Source organism: Trachemys scripta, chromosome 2 (genome assembly GCF_013100865.1).
Source record: "Trachemys scripta elegans isolate TJP31775 chromosome 2, CAS_Tse_1.0, whole genome shotgun sequence".
NCBI lineage: Eukaryota > Metazoa > Chordata > Testudines > Emydidae > Trachemys > Trachemys scripta.
Window position 1 is genome coordinate 8,796,595 of NC_048299.1, and position 20,000 is coordinate 8,816,594.

Here is a 20,000-nt window from a genome sequence, read left to right on the forward strand (position 1 = left end):
CCAGATGGCCATGCTGCCGCCCGACAGGGTGACAGAGAACCCCTGGCCCCAGCTCAGCTGACTCACTGGTGAGTTACCCTCACTTGAAAGCGTCTGCCTTGAATTTGTTTTGCTCCAGCCCCCAGGTTTCACTCTGCCTTCAGTGGGAAGCGCAGTCTGTGAGCAGAAAGCCTCGTGCCCTGGCAGTGTTAGTCAACCATGATCAAGTCAGCTCTGAATCTCCTTCTGGTAGAGGAAGTTTCTACAGTCCCCCTAAGGGGCAGGTTCTCCAGCCCTTGACTCATCCTTGTAGCTCTTCTGAGCCCCTTCCAGCTAAGCAACATCCTTGTTTCAGTGTCAACCCCAGACCTGGAGACAGGATCCCGTGATGGTCCCACTCCTGCTGCACCAACAGGTAATCCCACCTCCCAGTCGTAATGGAAAGGCCCCTGCTTATATCTCTCATTAGCCTTTTTAAGGTTAGCCACAGCATGCCCCCAGGAGCCCAACTCAGCTGGTTTCTACCTTGTCCGGAGCCCTTTGCAAGGGATTTCCAGCAAAGACTTGCCCCTCCCCCCAGCCGCATGACCCACTGTTCTTGTTCCTAGTTGTGACCTTAGAGATGCCCCAAGCTCAGTGGGGACTGTAGAGATCTCGGCTGAGCTGCCATAGAGCAGGCCCTAGGACTCCCCGCAACTGATTCCCAAAGCGGGTCTGTTAGCAAAACACCCACTTGTCAGGGATGGAAAATCCATCGTTTCATGGTTAGTTCCCCTGCCTGGGGACGGTGACACCTTATTTCCAGGTACCTTGCATTGAGGTGTATTAAAGCCCATTTTGTTTCCATGAGCAATCCCGACTGCGCTGTGTCATTGACCTACCCCAGCGCCTCCCGCTCCGGCTGGCTTTGTGGCACCTGCAATAATTGGCTATGTTCTTCATTAGATCATTAGTAAGATTTGAACTAGCGTTAGCCCAAGAACAGGCCCATCCTGTGGGATCTCACCCAGGAAGCTCCTTGGGACCAGTTACCTTTGGAGATCAGCCAGGTTTTAACCCATGTAATACGCACCCTGTTGATTTTTCACCGTGCGGTTAGTGTGGGGCATTTCCAGCATGTCCACACGTTGGCTGAGAGCTGCTTCCCCCTCTGCCCCCTCCCATCCCCCAGCCACCTCTGCAGCATGTGGCATGGATCCAGGCAGAGCTTCTCCTTTCAGGGAGGCAGGCAGGGACGAATCTTGTTTCCTTTCCATAGAAAATAATTTATTGAAATCACGACTATACATGGATGGGGCACAGACGCAGCCAGTCACAGTGATACCTTATGGACAGTGAGAATACGTACGCCATCCACCCCTTCTGTGCAACCCTGCCCTGCTGCAGGGAGGAGGGGATGGGGGAAGAGAGGGGGGCATGCGGAGGTAGGGGGCCTGAGAACCCACAGACTGATCATTGCACACAGGAGCCCAGCGCCAGCTAGAGCCCCATCCCTCCCGGAGGCAGCCCCGCACTCCCCCAGACAGACGGACAGAGACACACAATTCCATATGTACAGACTTTACACAGAATAAATAAGGGATATTTACAGAGAGGTTTGTGAGCAGCGGCTGGAGCACAAATAGTTAAAACTCCCCCTGCAGCACTGCCCCAAGGGTCTGCACTGGAGCGTCTCCCTTTGCTGCAGCGTGGGGAGTGGGAGCTTGGTCAGCCCTGGGCCCACTCGGCCATGCAAGGCAGGCCCCTCTGCCAGACATGGCATGCGCCTGCTAGTTTGCAGCCAGGGGCATTTGGCGTTTTCCTCCCACAGAGTTTCTGAGCTGGAGCCCGGAGCACGTGGCAGGGCTCAGGGCCGGCTGCCCTGCTCTATCTGCTGGTGCTGGCTGCGCACGGCGAACCTGTTGACGTGCACGGGGATGGGCACCACGATCTTGGGGTTGCGGACGGGCTCACCAGAGCGGTTGTTGACGTTGCCGGCTTTGATGCGTTTCCACTTGGCGCGGCGGTTCTGGAACCAGATCTTGACCTGCACCTCGCTGAGCTTGAGGGCATGGGCGATCTGCGAGCGCTCCGTCAGGCTCAGGTACTTCTTGCAGTGGAATTCCTTCTCCAGCTCCAGCAGCTGCTCGCTGGTGAAGGCCGTGCGCCTCCGGCGGCTCTTCCCCGGGTTGGAGCCGGGGGGGGCCTGCTCCCCACCGGAGCTGCTCTTGGGTTTGGGCTTGGGCCCCAGGCAGCTGGCACTGCTCCCATCCAGGAAGCTCTCATCCTCGCTGTCAGGTGCGGAGCTCTCCTCTTCCCTCTCACTGCACGGGGTCTCTGCCGATTTCACCTCCAGCTTCTCTTCGTCGGAGCTGTACACCTTGCCATCTGCAGCCAAGACAAACAGCGTTAACCAGGGCACCTGCATGGGGCGAGGGAGCCAGTCTGCTCTGGAGACGCCTGCTGGGAAACCCCCAGGTAGACTTGCTGGGCCAACACCCCCCGCTCAGACCCTTGTCTGCACCGGTGTTCCTGTGGGGAGCAACAGGGGGCCCAAGGGCAAGGGAGCCCCCAGCACTTTAGCCACCTGCTCTGAGCCAGGCCCGTGGAAAGATAACGATGCCTTGTCTGCACTAGAGCTCACCCTGTCACTCCCTCCTACCCCCCGCCCCAGTGCAGGCACCGCCTCCCCCATGCAGCCCACGCCAGGAGGGGGAGGGAAAGAGGAGGGACAATTTCTGGGTTTGGTGCCCCCCTCCCTGCCGCCCATGCGCCTAGAGCAGAACTCCCGTCTGCCTGGAAGTCACCAGGCTCCACCCCAGACTCAGCAGATCCGAGGCTCACTGGATGAGCCCGTTTGGAGTCGGGGCTCTGCAGCATTCGCACGCTTGGGGGGCGGCGCACGTGCTTTGGGAGAGTCACTTTCCCCCGCAGTTACTGCAATGTCCAGCTCTGGTGCGAACGGTCCCAGCAAGATACAGCTCCAGGCAATAAATGGGCGTCGCTTCCCATCCCCTCAGCCGGGCCGAAGTCCTGAGACGAGGGCTCGCTATTCCAGCTCGCGTGAGCCACGCTCCCAGAGCACCTCCCTGACGCTGGGTCACGGACACTCGAGCAATGCCCCAGGCCCAGCTGTGCGGCTCCAGAGCCAGCCTCCAGCAGGTTCTTCACTGGGTGTGTTGGTGCGGAGCAGAGTCCGGCCAGCTCAGCAGTCCCCAGACTATGGGGCGCGGCAGGGCCTGGGCCTGGGCCAGCCCCCAAGGGGGGTGGGGAGGGAGCCCCACCCAGCTACACTCTGGCCCTGCCCCCAGTGCCAGCCCCAGCCTCGGCCCCCAGCTCTTGACTGTGGCTCTGGCCCTGTAACTCCCCCGGGGGGGGTGGGGGTGGGGAGTGCGGCACAAACAAATTCCATTATGGGTAAGGGGGGACATGACAGAAAAGGTTTGGGGACCACGGATTTAGCTTGACTTTACCATGTTACAGGGAAGTAAGCGGCGCTCGTCATTTACTTCAGTTGCAGATCGAACCCTAGAAACGTTGGACTCGAGGTCATCGCCGCCAGCCCCTGCACTGACGCAGACCCACATAAACCAGCCCTGACAGGGCCTGTCCAGCCTGGGCTTAAAACCCCCAGTGCTGGAATTCCACAGCCTCCCAGCGCCGCCTGTTCCAGAGCTGAACTCTCCTGGATACTAGGAAAGTGGCTAGATTTCCCTGGCTGCACACCAAGCCCATTGCTGCTTGTCCTGCCCTCAGAGAGCAAGTGATCCCCAACCTCGTTATAACAGGCCGTAATAACCCATCTGAAGGCTGTCGTCAGCCCCCCTCAGGCTTCTTCTCTCAAGACTAAAACACACCCAGTTTAACCTTCCCTCACAGGTTTTCTGCTCTCCTCTGGACTGTCTCCAATTTATCCACTTCCCTAAAGCGCAGCACCCAGAACCGGACCCCGGACTCCAGCGGAGGCCCCATGAGGCCAAGCAGAGTGGGACAAATACCTCCCGTGTCTTACACACGACGCTCCCGTTCACGCACACCACAGAATCCGACTAGCCCTTTTCACAACTGCATCGGATCGTTTACTCTTAGTAAGTCTGTGCTCCACTATAAGCCCTGGTTCTCTTCTGCATGTTCCGTTACCTAATCCTGGCGAAACAGCGTTCTCTGGACAGAGGGGGCTCTCTTTTAATGTGTGATTTGTGCAAACAAGTCAGGAAATCTGTTAAATTCCCATTCGCTAAAGTTTGGGAAATTCCTTCCCGGAACAACAACGACGCTGCAGAGTGAGTAGCCGCTCTTGCGGCTGCGGAGACCCTCTGCCCTCTGCACTGTAACTACCGGTGCAGCTCCACCCACAGCTCCGGTGCTCTAGCCCCGGGGTTCTCAAACGTCATTGCACTGCAACAAAACAGTTACTACAGGACCCCAGGACGGGGGAGCGACGCCTGAGCCCACCTGAGCCCTGCTGCTTCGGGCGGGGGGGCCAAAGCCGAAGTCCAAGGGCTTTGTCCCCAGGCAAGGGGCCTGTAACCGGAGCCCCACCACTCCGGGCTGAAGCCGACGCCTGAGTCCAGGCAGTGGGGGCTCCGCTTTGGCCCCAGGCCCCCGCCAGCCCTGGCGGCCCCGTTAAAACGTTTGAGACGTGCTGCCCTAGCTAGCGTTTGCAGGTTGTGCTCTGGTTACAGCCACATGAAGTCCCGGATCAAGGAACAGACCCAAAAGCAGGTGGCGTTTGTCTCTCCCCAGCACAGCATGAACAGTCAATGGTGGGTTTCAGAGTAGCAGCCGTGGAATGGTGGAAATCTGAAATTTACTTTTGCCAAAAGCTGGAACGGTCCAGCTAGAGGTTGGGTTTTCGCAGGATTTCTGCGGGTTCTGCACATGGGCAGCAGCAGGATGGGAAGTGACAGCACCACGGAGCTGGCCAGGCTTTCAGGAGTCACCCTGGCAGCGTACCCCACTCCCCGCAGCTTCGAACTGCGCATGTCCCGTCTAAACCCCCTCTACTCCCAGCGCCTCTCTGGGAGACAATCCCCGTCTGTTCTGCAGGGGGAGCGGTGCCAGATTCACAGCGTGTTAAGCAATGCAGCTAAAGGAAAGCAGAGAGTTCGTTGCAGACAGTTTGCTTTCTCCCCATTGCTGGCTCAAGGGGATCTATGCCCAGGCCCAGGGCGAGCTCTGGGGAGTTCATAAACCCTTCCTGAGGCTTGGCCGACCAACAGCCCCTGCTGGCAGCATCTGTAAGCAGAGCAGGCCTGGGTTTAGCCCCGGGTCAAGGAGTTAAGAAGCTCTACAGACGCAGGCCAGAGCTGAGCCTCTGCCGGAGCCAGCAGCGCTGGTCCAGTGCCCAGAGCCGCTCCAGCACTGCTCCAGATTGCACAATGCTGACTCTGCTACAAACCCAGCGGAGACGGGAGCTTCCAGGAGCAGTCGGGCTGTTCTCACTGCAGAATTAGCCCAGGCTGGGATGGGTGTTGCCCCAACCACCTCCTTTCCACACACCAAACCCTCTCACTGGAGGGTGGTGGCAGCTTTGCACCAGGGTTAGCCTATGGCCCCAGCAGGCCACGGGCTGCTTTCACTCACGCTGGTAAGCTGCCTGCTTTGCAGGGAGGAGACAGGCTAGATCACCTGGGGGGTTTTCCTCCTTACTGTGTCGTATGAGAGTCTTACTGTTCTGCATGAATACTGTGTGCCTCAGTTTCCCTGTATTGCACCAATGGCTAGATAGTGGGGATAAAGGTCTGACTTTTCCTGGAGACCCTCGGGGGCCGGCGAGGCTGCTCCAGCTGCCCGCACGAAAGCGATGGATGGTGCCCTTAACCTGAGAGCCAGAAGTGGGATGTGACCAGGTGACACTGCCTGGGAAGCAAGACAAAGACCAGAGAAGGAGCAATGGGGATGTCCGAGGCCAGGCAGCTGGGTCCAGTTCAGTCTGCTGTGGGGGACTCGAGGAGGGGGTGTTCTGGGCGTTTGGCCCAGGGTTTCCCCATGATGGACTTGGCAGAAAGTCACTGATTTCTGTGCTAACAAGTTCTGTTCTACGCTGTGTACAAGTTAAGTAACAAACCTTCTGTTTTTCCGGCTGTCAGAGTCATGTCTGACTGCAGAGTTTGGTGCAGGGCCCTCTGGCTTCCCCAATAGCCCCGCCCAGGCAGACTCGCTGTGGGAAGCGCACGGCGTGAGAAGGGGATGCTAAATGCTCCGAGGTCAGACCCAGGAAGGGGAAAGCCATGTAAACTTCGTGCCCTGGCGACAGAGTCCTGACTGGCTTCATACAGAGCAGCTCCAGCGCATCGACCTGGTGACTCCGTGACAAACGCCTTCCCACAATTCCCCCGTGTGCCCAGAAGGACAAAAGTTTTCCCACAACTCAGAGCCCTGGGATGTGTCCAGAGATGTCCGAGTGACACAGATCAGTCAGTGCAACCCCAGCAAGAACAGGAACGCAGGGAGGGTTCTGCAGGGTGGGTGTTAATGTTAAACCCATCCTTGGACTGGGAGTGTAAAACAGAGGTTCTATTAGACTTAACGGTTATATTAACAAGCCAACAGACACACGCCTAAGCCCCACGCCAGCTCAGTCTCACCGGGACACGACCACCACTCTCCTTGCTTCCCCTCTGCGTTCCCTCACCAGCAGCTCTCCGACCCATAAAGAGACAGGGCACAAGTCAATGATCCCTGACATTCCCTTTGAGTGCCACACTCAGCCCTTGTCTACACCTCAGTCACTGCAGCTCTGCCTCTGTAGTGCTGTAGCATCCACACTTGCTACAGCGATGGAAGGGTTTTCCCCGATTGCTGTACCTGCCCCATCCCCGGCAGAGGCGGTAGCTAGACTGACAGAGTTCTTCCACCCACCTAGCGGTGTCTACACCAGGGCTCAGGATGGCTGAACTCAGTCTTGAGGCTGAGAGTTTCTCACACCTCAGAGTGACGTAGCTAGGCTGACCTAAGTTTTAGCTGTAGACCAGGCCTCCCACTCGGGCAAGGCCAGTCCAGGTGCCCAGACCTGGGTGCTAGTCCCCCAAGTTAACTCAGCATGGACGATAGAGCCCGTAAAGCCCCCAGTCAGGAAGCAGAGATGATTGAGGTCACAGCACTGGGCCCCAGACAACCCCTGTCCAGGGACAAGTCTCCATTCCCCTTCTGCAGCCCTCGCTGACCCCCTGAGCTCCTCACCACCACCCATGGGGCAACTAGGCTGGGGCAGCTGTCTGCTGGTGCTAATATCCCGCCGTGGAGGAGCTGAAAGCATCCCAGGTCCTAGCAGCTGGGCTGAACACATCCCTTCTGAGAGAGTCTCTCCAGCCCCATCTTCTCCTGAAATAGGGCTGTCCCGCAGTCGGCAGAGCTCTGAGCAGAGCAGGCCCCGTCAGCGTTTCCATGCCCCAGAAATATGGCCAGGCCCAACTCCAGGGAACGCTCTGGGGGCCAAGAAGCAGCTGAGTTTGTGGAGCCAGGACAGCGATTCAGCAACACCCCATCACGGAGGTAGGAGCCGCTTCACCCTCAGACCTACACACGACGCAGCCACACCCAACCTCAGTAACTGGGAGACCCAACAGTACTAGCCCATCCCCGCCTGCCGGGCCCCATCACAGCTGCCGTTCACACCCAAGCACCTGGGGCAGGTGCCAGCTCACCCTGTACTTTCAGGACAACACCCAACTCGTCTCTGGGCACCATGGGGGCACCCCCCCCACACACACGACTAGTCACACAGAATAGTTACCATGTGACTCACTGGTTACTCAGCCGGATGAGTCCCACCCCAACAGCTCCATTACCTGCCTGAAAACCCTGGCGAGAGTCAACAAAAGGGTGTCAAGGTCTCCCCAAGGCCCATCAGCGCCACCTTTTACCCTGTGCTTTGCTGCCCTCTGTCCACCCTTTGCTTCTGCGCTCCAGACATCCGCACCCCTTGGCGTCTCACAAGCTGGGAGGTCCCGGCTAACAGGAAAAAGGCTAATGTAGTGCCCATCTTTAAAAAAAGGGAAGAAGAGGATCCGGGGAACTACAGGCCAGTCAGCCACACCTCAGTCCCTGGAAAAAAAATCATGGAGCAGGTCCTCAAGGAATCAATTCTGAAGCACTTAGAGGAGAGGAAAGTGATCAGGAACAGTCAGCATGGATTCACCAAGGGGAAGTCGTGCCTGACTAACCTGATTGCCTTCTATGAGGAGATAACTGGCTCTGTGGATGAGGGGAAAGCAGTGGATGTGTTATTCCTTGACTTTAGCAAAGCTTTTGATACAGTCTCCCACAGTATTCTTGCCAGCAAGTTAAAGAAGTATGGGCTGGATGAATGGACTATAAGGTGGATAGAAAGCTGTCTAGATCGTTGGGCTCAACAGGTAGTGATCAACGGCTCCATGTCTAGTTGGCAGTCGGTTTCAAGCGGAGTGCCCCAAGGGTCAGTCCTGGGGCCAGTTTTGTTCATTAATGATCTGGAGGATGGCGTGGACTGCACTCTCAGCAAGTTTGCAGATGACACTAAACTGGGAGGAGTGGTAGATATTCTGGAGGGCAGGGATAGGATACAGGGGGACCTAGACAAATTAGAGGATTGGGCCAAAAGAAATCTGATGAGGTTCAACAAGGACAAGTGCAGAGTCCTGCACTTAGGACGGAAGAATCCCATGCACTGCTACAGACTAGGGACCGAGTGGCTAGGCAGCAGTTCTGCAGAAAAGGACCTAGGGGTTACCGTGGACGAGAAGCTGGATATGAGTCAACAGTGTGCCCTTGTTGCCAAGAAGGCTAACGGCATTTTGGGCTGTATAAGTAGGGGCATTGCCAGCAGATCGAGGGACGTGATCATTCCCCTCTATTCAGCACTGGTGAGGCCTCATCTGGAGAACTGTGTCCAGTTTTGGGCCCCACACTACAAGAAGGATGTGGAAAAATTGGAAAGAGTCCAGCGGAGGGCAACAAAAATGTTTAGGGGGCTGGAGCACAACTTATGAAGAGAGGCTGAGGGAACTGGGATTGTTTAGTCTGCAGAAGAGAAGAATGGGGGGGGGGAGGGTTGATAGCTGCTTTCAAGTACCTGAAGGGGGTTCCAAAGAGGATGTATTTAGACTGTTCTCAGTGGTGGCAGATGACAGAACAAGGAGTAATGGTCTCAAGTCGCAGTGGGGGTGGTTTAGGTTGGATATTAGGAAAAACTTTTCCACTGGGAGGATGGTGAAACACTGGAATGGGTTACCTAGGGAGGTGGTGGAATCTCCTCAACATTAACAAGTCACCGGGACCAGATGGCATTCACCCAAGAGTTCTGAAAGAACTCAGATGTGAAGTTGCGGAACTATTAACTAAGGTTTGTAACATGTCCTTTAAATTGGCTTCTGTACCCAATGACTGGAAGTTAGCTAATGTAACACCAATATTTAAAAAGGGCTCTAGAGGTGATCCCGGCAATTACAGATCGGTAAGTCTAATGTCAGTACTGGACAAATTAGTCAAAACAACATTAAGAATAAAATTGTCCGACACATAGAAAAACAAACTGTTGAGCAATAGTTAACATGGTTTCTGTAAAGGGAAATCATGTCTTATTAATCTATTAGAGTATCAGAGGGGTAGCCGTGTTAGTCTTCTTCAGATGCAAGTCATCAAGGCTTGCATCTGAAGAAGTGAGGTTCTTACCCACGAAACCTTATACTCCCAATACTTCTGTTAGTCTTAAAGGTGCCACAGGACTCTCTGTGACTTAATCTATTAGAGTTCTTTGAAGGGGTCAACAAACATGTGGACAAGGGGGATCCAGTGGACATAGTGTACTTAGATTTCCAGAAAGCCTTTGACAACGTCCCTCACCAAAGGCTCTTACATAAATTATGCTGTCATGGGATAAAAGGGAAGGTCCTTTCATGGACTGAGATCTGGTTAAAAGACAGGGAACAAAGGGTAGGAATTAATGGTAAATTCTCAGAATGGAGAGGGGTAACTAGTGGTGTTCCCCAAGGGTCAGTCCTTGGACCAATCCTATTCAACTTATTCATAAATCATCTGGAGAAAGAGGTAAACAGTGAGGTGGCAAAGTTTGCAGATGATACTAAACTGCTCAAGATAGTTAAGACCAAAGCAGACTGTGACAAACTTCAAAATGATCTCACAAAACTAAGTGATTGGGCAACAAAATGGCAAATGAAATTTAATGTGGATAAATGTAAAGTAATGCACATTGGAAAAAATAACCCCAACTATACATACAATATGATGGGGGCTAATTTAGCTACAACAAGTCAGGAAAAAGATCTTGGAGTCATCGTGGATAGTTCTCTGAAGATGTCCACACAGTGTGCAGAGGCGGTCAAAAAAGCAAAAGGATGTTAGGAATCATTAAAAAGTGGATAGAGAATAAGACTGAGAATATATTATTGTCCTTATATAAATCAATGGTATGCCCACATCTCAAAAAAGATATACTGGCACTAGAAAAGGTTCAGAAAAGGGCAACTAAAATGATTAGGAGTTTGGAATGGGTCCCATATGAGGAGAGATTAAAGAGGCTAGGACTTTTAAGCTTGGAAAAGAGGAGACTAAGGGGAAATATGATAGAGGTCTATAAAATCATGAGTGCTGTGGAGAAAGTGGATAAGGAAAAGTTATTTACTTATTCCCATAATACAAGAACTAGGGGTCACCAAATGAAATTAATAAGCAGCAGGTTTAAAACAAATACAAGGAAGTTCTTCTTCCCGCAGCGCACAGTCAACTTGTGGAACTCCTTGCCTGAGGAGGTTGTGAAGGCTAGGACTAGAACAGGGTTTAAAAGAGAACTAGATAAATTCATGGAGGCTAGGTCCATCAGTGGCTATTAGCCAGGATGGGTAAGGAATGGTGTCCCTAGCCTCTGTTTGTCAGAGGGTGGAGATGGATGGCAGGAGAGAGATCACCTGATCATTACCTGTTAGGTTCACTCCCTCTGGGGCACCTGGCATTGGCCACTGTCGGCAGACAGGATACTGGGCTAGATGGACCTTTGGTCTGACCCAGTACGGCCGTTTTTATGTTATGTTCTTATGTTCTTCCTTAGAAGTTTTTAAGGTCAGACTTGACAAAGCCCTGGCTGGGATGATTTAGCTGGGAATTGGTCCTGCTTTGAGCAGGGGGTTGGACTAGATGACCTCCTGAGGTCCCTTCCAACCCTGATATTCTATGAAAAGAGCTTCCAACCTTCTGAGCCAGGTACTACATACTGCCGGTGCCAGGAGCCATGGCTGCCTCTCCCTGAGCTACAGATGCTCCCCTTGCCAGCCAGCAGCACCCCGAGGCCTGTCAGCGAAGGAGATGCAGGTTACTCTGATGCCAAGGCCGGGCAGCCCCTACCTCAGCCTCTACAATCCACAGCCTTCAAGAAGCCACAAGCTGTGAACAGGTCAGACCTTGTCTCATCCCCCTCCCTGCTGGGGGGTGGGACCGAGGACTCCCCCCTAAGCCACATCTTCTGCCCCATCCGTTCTGGACATCAGGGCCATGGATCCCAAAGTCTCAGTCTAACACAGGCCAGACAACCTGCCACCCAGGGGCCCAGCAACGTGTGTGCAACCACCACAGTCACTAGGAAAAGCTAAACAACCCCACATGCGGTTTGGGGAGCCAGCCTGGGTGGGAGGAGCAGGAGTGGGGAGAGAAAGAATGGGATGCAGCTGTTTGCAGAATCATAACCCAGTTGTCCCTCTCCAGTCCTGAGGGCTTGGCTGGAGATGAGGGGTTCTCTAAGGTTTGTTCCTTTCCACCTTAACTCTGCCCCTTGGGTCCATGGCTGGAACTTCACCTCCATTGAATCTGCTTATGACAAATATTTAACATTTCCCCAGCCAGAGGAAACCTACAGACTGGACCAGCCAAAGGATCCTCATGGTCAAATGGCAGTCACAGTTGGCACCACCATTCACCCCTGACATGCAGCGCAACAGGGCGCCTCAAGGGGCCCGGGGCAGTGGGACATGCGGGTACCAGTGACACAGGAGGGAGAGAGGGGGCAAGAAAGAGATCCACTCTTGGGAGAAGGGCTCCAGCCAAAGGCTCCCCACAGCAGCGGGTTCTGATAACAGGGGCTCCAGCTACCAGCACAGACGTGGGCAGAGGCCTAGCGGAACAGAGGTTAGATTAACAATGCTGATGCTTTCATAGAGCCCAGGTGACCAGACCGATGCCCTGGGTAACACTGTTCCGCAGAGCAGCTGGTTCTGGGCACTCGCTGTCCCAACACTCTGACGGAACCAACAGGCGCCGAGTCCAGAAGTGGCGGAAGCAGCGCCGCTCCCAGTGACCACAATCGAATGAGGTTCTGCGCCTGGAGGAGGTGAGGCCCCACGAAGTGATGCTGACGGGGATTGCAATAGAACAAAGCAGCCCCCGGGTCAGCTGCAGAGGCAGTAAAATCCCTGCAGGGGCATGGATGCTACGGAGAAACCCAAGACAATAAGAGACGCTCTGAAGGCAAAGCAGCTGCAGAACAAAAGGGAGCGAGAAGCGAAGAGGAAGCCAATAGGGCTAAATGGGGGGTGGGGGAGGCTATTCGGGCCACACCAAAATCCTTGATGCCTGCCCCAGTGAACCGAACAGGTGCATATGCTACAGCTGGCGAGAGGGGCGCTAGAAGGGCCAAAGTGGGGCTTGACAGCAAAGAGCAAAGGATGGGCCAGTGGTTAAGGCCCTTGTCTGGAATATAGGAGACCAGCGTTCAACTCCCTACTCAGCCATAGACTTCCTTTGGGACCTTGAGCAAGTCACTGTGCCTCACTCCCCATCTGTGCCGTGGGGAGCCCCGCCCTGCCACACCCAGGAGGCGCTAAGGTGATGGGGCCAGAGAACTATCACAGAGACACATGTAACAGGTGCAAAAACAAACGAGAGATTCTTTATGTCCATCAGAAGCAAGAAGCCTGTGAAGAACTGGGTGGGGTCCACTGGATCACTGGGGATTAAAGGGAGCAATTAAAGAAGCCAAAAAAATTGCTGAGAAGCAAAGTGATTTCTTTGCATCGGTCTCCATGCGGAGAATGCTGTGGAGATTCCCACCCTGGCCCTGCTCTTTTCTCACTATAAAGTTGAGGTGCTCGCGGAGATCAAGGTAGCAGAAGAAGTGCTGAACCAACCTGATCATTTACAAATGCCACAAGTCCCCAGGCCCAAATGCTCCATCGCCGAATTCTGAAGGCGTTTGAATAGGAAGTGTTGAGCTGCTAGCAAAATATGCAACCTCTTATTAAAAGCCAGCTACTGTCGCCAACTACCGGAGGGGAGCAAATGCATTTTAAAAAGGGATCTTACAGATCAGTCAGCCTCGCATCTGTACCTGGGAAACTGGATGAAATGATAATTAAAAATAGTCTATTACAACACCTGGTAGATCACATTAGGAGAGGGTCTAACCAGCACATTGTTTTCAAAGGAAAATCGTGTTTTAGAATCATAGGACTAGAAGAGACCTCACCAGGTCATCTAGTCCAGCCCCCTGCACTCACGGCAGGACTACACATTATCTAGACCATCCCTGACAGATGTTTGTCCAACCTGCTCTTAAAAACCTCCAGTGAGACTCCACAACCTCCCTGGGCAGTTTATTCTAGTGCTTGAAAAACTTCCTACCTGTCAGGATGGTTTTCCTAATGTCCAACCTAAACCTCCCTTGCTGCAATTTAAGCCCATTGCTTCTCCCCTATCCTCAGAGGTTAAGGAGAACAATTTACCTCCCTCCTCCTTGTAACAACCTTTTATGTACTTGAAAACTGCTCTCATGGCCCCTCTCACTCTTCTCCAGACCAAACTAATCCAATTTTTTAAATCTTCCCTCATGGGTCATGTTTTCTAGACCTCTAATTTTGCTAATCTCCTAGAATTATCTGAACATGTCAATAAAGTAAATAGATAAAGGGAACTAGCTGACAATTTATTTAGATTTGTAAAAGACTGTCCGAGACCAAGGTGTAAAAGGGGAGGTGCTGGGACTGGTAAAAAAGAGCAACAAGTCACCAGAACAAGATATTTATATACCCAAGAGACCTGAAGTAGCTGAGCTGCTAACAAAAGCAGCTAACCACAGTAGAGGATTGAAGAGGAGCCAATTTTATACCCATCTTTGAAAAAGGTGCAAGTCATGATTGAAGGAATTCCAGACCCGTGAGCCTTACTTCACTTTCAACCAATGTATTTAAAAGAGAATTATAAACAGAGGAACTTGCAACACCAGCGACAAAGCGTGTGTGTGTGGGGGGTGGGTGAGTGTTTTCTTAATGTTTTACACGCTGGCCAAGAGTCACTGCTGACTGCGGAGTTGGGGTGCAGGGCCCTTTGGGAGCATGTGTGGCTTCTCCCGTGTCCCATCCAGGTGGACTCATGGCATGAACAGGGGGCTGAATGCTCCGAGGTCAGACCCAGGAGGAGGGGGCTTGCCCTGGTGAGAGCACGTCCCAGGGGAGTCACGCTGCCAGAGGGCCCGTCTGACTTCATTCCCAGGGGTCCAGAGCACCCAGCCCCTGCACCCTGATACAAGGCTGCCCAACTTCTGCAGAGAAAATGTATTAGAAAATGCCTCGGGTATCAAATCTTTGTGCGTGTAAAACTGTGGCTAAAGGAGAACAGGTTGCCAGTTTGTTTGGGTTATTCAAAGGCCTGTTGATGATGCTCTGACGGGAGCTAAGTAAAGGCAGGATGAGAGCGGAGGCTCAGTCACAGATCGGAAACCAGAGAAGGGCAGAACCAAGAGGCGGGATAAAAGATCAGCTGGACTGGGCCTGGGCCCGGCCCGGGGCTTAACCCCACCGAACTGCAGAGGAGGGGAGCTGGAGGGGGAAGCCTGCACATGACAGTCAATTACTCAGGTTGCGGGGAGACTGGAGAAGAGCGAGGAACCACCCAGCTGGGAGCGGCAGGGATGGTGTCGCGGAGTGTGGGGGACTCAGGGCCCTGCACCCCCGGCTTCCTGCGATTCACCGTGACTCTCAGCCAGCCAGTAAAGCGGAAGGTTTATTGGATAACAGGAACACAGTCTACAGCAGAGCTTGTAGATACAACCAGGACCCCTCAATCAAGCCCTTTTGGGGAGTGCAGGGAGCTTAGACCCCAGCTTGGGGTTCCCTGCATTGCACCTCCAAGCCCAAAACTGAAGAACTCCCAAAACTCTCCAGCAGCTCTCCCCCCTCCCCTTTGCCCCTCCTCTCCTTTGTTCCGTCTCCCGGGCAGAAGGTGTCAGGTCCCCCACCCCCCTTCCTGGCTCAGGTTACAGCTCAGGTACCTCAATGTAACTCCCAGGCTCCATTCCCAGGTCAAACCCGCCCTGCTCGTCACTGATGGCATTTTGCACTGATCGAGCTAGGAAATGGCTGTTGCTAACAAGGTGTGCACCTCCGGGGTCTCACTCCGCTGCTCCGAGCCGCGCCCGGAGCCCTGCGCCCAATGTCCAGCCGTGGCCACACACGCGACAGTAACAGTAGGGGGCTAAGGGACGGGCTGGAGACTCCTAGGGAAAGTGCCCTAATGCCAGGGCACGAGCCGCGGCCAGGTGCCTAGCGCCGGTCACTGGGTCTCAGAGACGCCAGAATTGAGGACAGGCGATGCAAAGACCGAGAGGCAGGAACACACGGCTCGGGGGACAGAGAGAGAGAGACTGGGCCAGGTCAGAGGGGACACCAATGAGTTAGGCAGCCCTTCCGCTCTCACCCCAAGACACCCCCAGGTGATACTCGGGGGGGGGGGGGGGGCAGAGGTGGCTCCTGGGGCCGAGGGGGGCAGGGAAGCACCTGGCTGGGAGAAGTAGCAGCAGACGATCACCTGTTTCCTGACAAGGGGAAAACTGATGAGAGGCGGCCCCAGGCTCCCCCGGCCTTCAGGGGGCTCCACTGCTGAGATCTAGACCCACCCCCCGCGGGATGGGCCCCCCTGCTGGGGGCTCCCCGGGGCGGTGATTGCAGCCCTGACCAGGGGCTGGCCGGGCGCGCTCTGCGGTGCCTGGGTTTGCCAGCCCCCCAGGTCTCGGTTGCAGGAGGCCTGTGGGTCCCGTCTCTCTGTTGGAGGCAGGGGGGACTTGGACCCGCCGGGCGCTCGCGGCGGTGCTATGGGAAAACTGCCTCCATCCCCGCGGGGCGCCCGGCACCGCCAGTCCGGGTCAGGCCTCGATCTCCGCTGCCGCCGGGGAGCAGCGCCCACAGCTACGCGCCAGCACCTCGGAGAGCGCCGCGTCCTGGTGCTGGGAGTGGGGTGACCCCGACTCCGGGTACCCTCTGTAGGGCGCACGGCTGGGCCCGCTCAGCTGGCTGCGGCTGCGAGGGGGTGACCCCGAGACATCCCACCGGCAAACACCGACACCCCTAGCGCTCCCCGCTGGACACCTCCCTCCCGTTCCGACACCCACCCTGCAAACCCCGGATCCCCCCTCGCGCGCAGACCCACCCCCGGCCAGAAATCCTCCCAGGCCGCCACCCCCCCAGCCACCGGCGCACCCCCGAACCCCATCCCGCCGGACACCCCGGCACAGCCACCAGCGCACCCCCGAACCCCATCCCGCCGGACACCTCCCTCCCGTCCCGACCGCCACAAAACACACACACAGGCTGGAAATCCAACCCATGCCGCCACACCTTGGCACACCCACCTACCCGACACCCCCCGCCCGCACCGCCCCCCGCCCCCCCCCCCAGCCACCCCCCCGCCCCCCCCCACCCCCCCCCCATCCCGCCACACCTTGGCACAGTCACCTGCGCACCCCCGAGTCCCCACCCCGCCAGACACCCCTTGGCACAGACACCCACCCGACACCCCCACCTGCGCACACTCCTCCCCATATAAATAAATGAAAACACCCGGCTCTGGGCTGCCCGCACACACACGCGGGAACGTCGGTCCCGCTGCCCTGCGGAGAGGGGACCCCACAGTCCAGGAGGTGGTGGAGTCTCCTTCCTTGGAGGTTTTTAAGGCCCGGCTTGACAAAGCCCTGGCTGGGATGATTTAGCTGGGAATTGGTCCTGCTTTGAGCAGGGGGTTGGACTAGATGACCTCTTGAGGTCCCTTCCAACCCTGATATTCTATGATTCTATGATTCTATGAACCGCCGCGCACGTGGGTCCCGTCCCATCGGGGGCTGCTGGGGCAGGTGCGTCACACACGCCTGGGCAGCCCCGACTGGAGGGGCCGCTACAGCCGGGTCTGTCCCGAGCCGAGCCCGGGCGGCCGAGCCCGGCCTGGGACCCGCGAGGGGAGCGGCGCTCACCGCCCCTTCTCCCTCTGGGGTCCCCCCAGGCCGCCAACTCTCGACGCACCCGGCCACACCTACTCCCAGGGCCGCCTGTGGGGAGCTCGGGCCAGGGCGGGGGGGGGGGGATGAGCCAGCTCAAGCCGGAGACCCCTCCCCGGCCCGCCAGCCTGGGGCAGAGTCACACCCGGGGAAGGCTGGGGGCCCAAGGGGGAGAGACCCGGAGCCGGCGCCTCCTCTGGAGCAAACCCTCCCCCCTGCAAATCACACAGCTGTGGTTATCGGAGACCTCCCGCCCCAGGCACAGCAGAGGGGACCTCCGCCGGGAACCCCCTTCCCGCCCCATCAGCCGCTCCCCCCCCACACGTCTACCCCCCCCCGAAGCACCCCCCCCCCCCCCCGCGGCTCCACCAGCCCCCGGGGCCCTGCCCCCCGCAGCCCCACGCCCCCCCCCCCGAGTTATTCCACGCCTACAGACCCCTTCCCCACACACCCAGGTCTGCCCGGCCCCCTGCACCCCAACCTCGGCTCCCCCTCACCTCCAGCACCGGCTTCCCCTGCCCCCCTACTCCGGCTCCACCTGCCCCTCCCCCTGCAGCCCTCTTTACCCCAACCCCGTTTCCCCTCCCCCAGGGTCCCTCTGTCCCTGCAGCCCCCCTCACCCCGCAACTCCGGCTCCACCTGCCCCTTCCTATTAGTCCACCCCACAGCCCCCTTCTCCTGAGGGCCTCCACACTCGCCAATCGCTCCCCTCTGCACCCTCGGTCCCCACTGCAGCCCCCCACCCACCTCCAACGCCGGCACAATCCGTTCCCAGGGTCCCTGCCCCCCCCCATCCTTCAGTCTTGGTCCCTGCCCCTCCCAGGACGCTTCCTCCAACTCCGGCTCTGTTTGGTCCAGTGATGTCTCCTCCGCAGAGCCCCTCCCCCGTACCTCCTTTCCCGGGTCTTTACCTGTAGCCCCCTTATTCCCTCCACCCCCAGTTCTCCCGCTCCGTCTGCACCCCATCGCTCCCCACCCCGGCAGCCTCCTGCCCCCGTAGCTCAGGAGCCGGAGCCGATGAGGGGTAACGATCCTCTTCTCGCCCAGGCTGTATCGCTACCCCCAGAGGGCCGGGAGGGCGCCGCACTTCGCCCACGGAACAGGGCTGGCGGCTCCGCTCTGCTCCAGGAGGACGCTCCGGTCCCGGCTGCAGCACCCGTGAGAGGGGTCAGCGCCCACCCCGCAGAAAGTTCCGCTGCCCAGGACGGGGCTGGCGGCGGCAGCCCGGCTCTTACCTGCCAGGTTGGGGAAGGGGTCCGGGAAGTGTAGCGGCGGCTCGGGGGGCCCCTTGTCCCGGGCTGGGGGCAGCTCCTCCGCCTCCAAGCTCTCGACGCTCCGCCTGCAGCCCGGCTCCGGGTTGGTGCGCGCAGCCGACAACTCCTGCGCCGGGTAGAAGCCGTCGGGGGGCTCGTTGAAGTTGGGCAGCGCCGTAGTGAGCGCCACCATGGAGGGCACCCCCTGGCCCAGGCTGGCGCAGAAGGTGTTGGTGAGGCGGCCGGCGAAGGAGGCCAGCGGGGCGAGTGGGGGGAGGCCAGACTGCAGGGGCGCGTGCGACAGCGCCTGGGGCAGCACCAGCGGCCGGTAGGGCATGAACATGGGGTAGCCGGTGTAGAGCAGGTGGCCGGAGCGCGGCGGCGGGGTCCCGATCAGCGAGTCAATGGAGAAGGCGGCCCCTTGGCCGCTGGGTCTCTGCATGGCGAGCGGGCGCGGAGCGCCTCCCGGGCTGGCCGCGCCCCCACCTCCCCACGGGTTCCGGCCGCCGCCAACTTGCCGGGCCGCCGGGCTACTCCCGGGCGCGCGGTGCCCAGCCTTTGCGCTGCGGGCACCCACTCTGCGCGGGGCGCACGGCGTCCCGGCTCTGCGCTGCGCGGGGTGCTCCGCCGGGCTAACCCTCTGCGCGGGGCGCGCGGTGTCCCGGCTCTGCGCTGCGCGGGGTGCTCCGCCGGGCTGTCTCTCTGCGCTGCGCAGGGCGCCCAACCTCTGCGCTGCGCGCGGTGCTCCGGCGGACTCCCGCTCTGCGCTGCGCGGTGCCTGGGTCCTCGGGTCCCTTCCTCACGATCCCCCCCGGTCCTGCGGGCTCCGGGCTCGCCGCCCCCGCGATCCTGCGCCACAGCCGTGCCCCGGAGCCCCGGCAGCGCTGCCTGCCCGCCGCCTTCGAGGGCTGGAGTGGCGGCGCGCTCCGAGGCTCCCCGCAGCCCGGCTCAGTGCGGGGGGGTGGGGGCGGGGTGTCGCCCTCCGGACTCATCCATCTTCCTCACGCCACGCCTGAGTTCCCCCTTAGCCCGCTCGGGGGGCAGGGCCCGGCCCCCGGCGCGCCCGGCCTGGGAAGGCACCGCCCCCCTCCCGCCTAATCAGCTGTGATTAACGCTGATTGATGATCGGTAATTACTGAGGCCGGAGCACAAGGGAGCCGCACAAGGGCGCTTTTGTAGGCTGGGGCGGGCGGGACGGGGGCGGCGCGGCCAGACAGATGCTTTCGCCCGGGCACTTGTCAAGGCTTTCTGCGGCGCTTTGGCTGGGACTGAATGGGCCGGAGCGGGGATAATGGGGGGACCGGGGAGACCGAGGGGGTAACGGGCAGGGGGGGATGGTTGCGGGGTAACGGGCCGGGATAAGGGGGGCAGCTCCCCGAGTCTCGCAGGCAGGAACTCGCTGCCCCCCCAGAACTGCTGCCCGCGGGACTCGGCGAACTCCCGGGACCGGGCCCCCGGGGAGCCGCTCCCGAGCCGAGGCCAGGCCGGCGGCTGAATATCGGAGCTGGAGCCTCCCCGCTAATTGGCGCTGATTGGCGCTG

The 20,000-nt window shown here is 58.0% G+C and overlaps 1 protein-coding gene across 1 annotated transcript; it reads right to left on the bottom strand.

Moving 5' to 3' along the window:
• Positions 1–1,395: 1,395 nt before the first annotated feature.
• GBX1 (gastrulation brain homeobox 1) lies at positions 1,396–18,901 on the bottom strand. The gene is made up of 2 exons (XM_034759350.1): positions 18,442–18,901; positions 1,396–2,346 (listed from the first exon to the last, which is right to left on the bottom strand). The coding sequence occupies exons 1-2, from the start codon at positions 18,899–18,901 to the stop codon at positions 1,826–1,828; spliced, it is 981 nt and encodes a 326-aa protein (XP_034615241.1). The 3' UTR covers positions 1,396–1,825.
• Between the last annotated feature and the right edge of the window lie 1,099 nt (positions 18,902–20,000).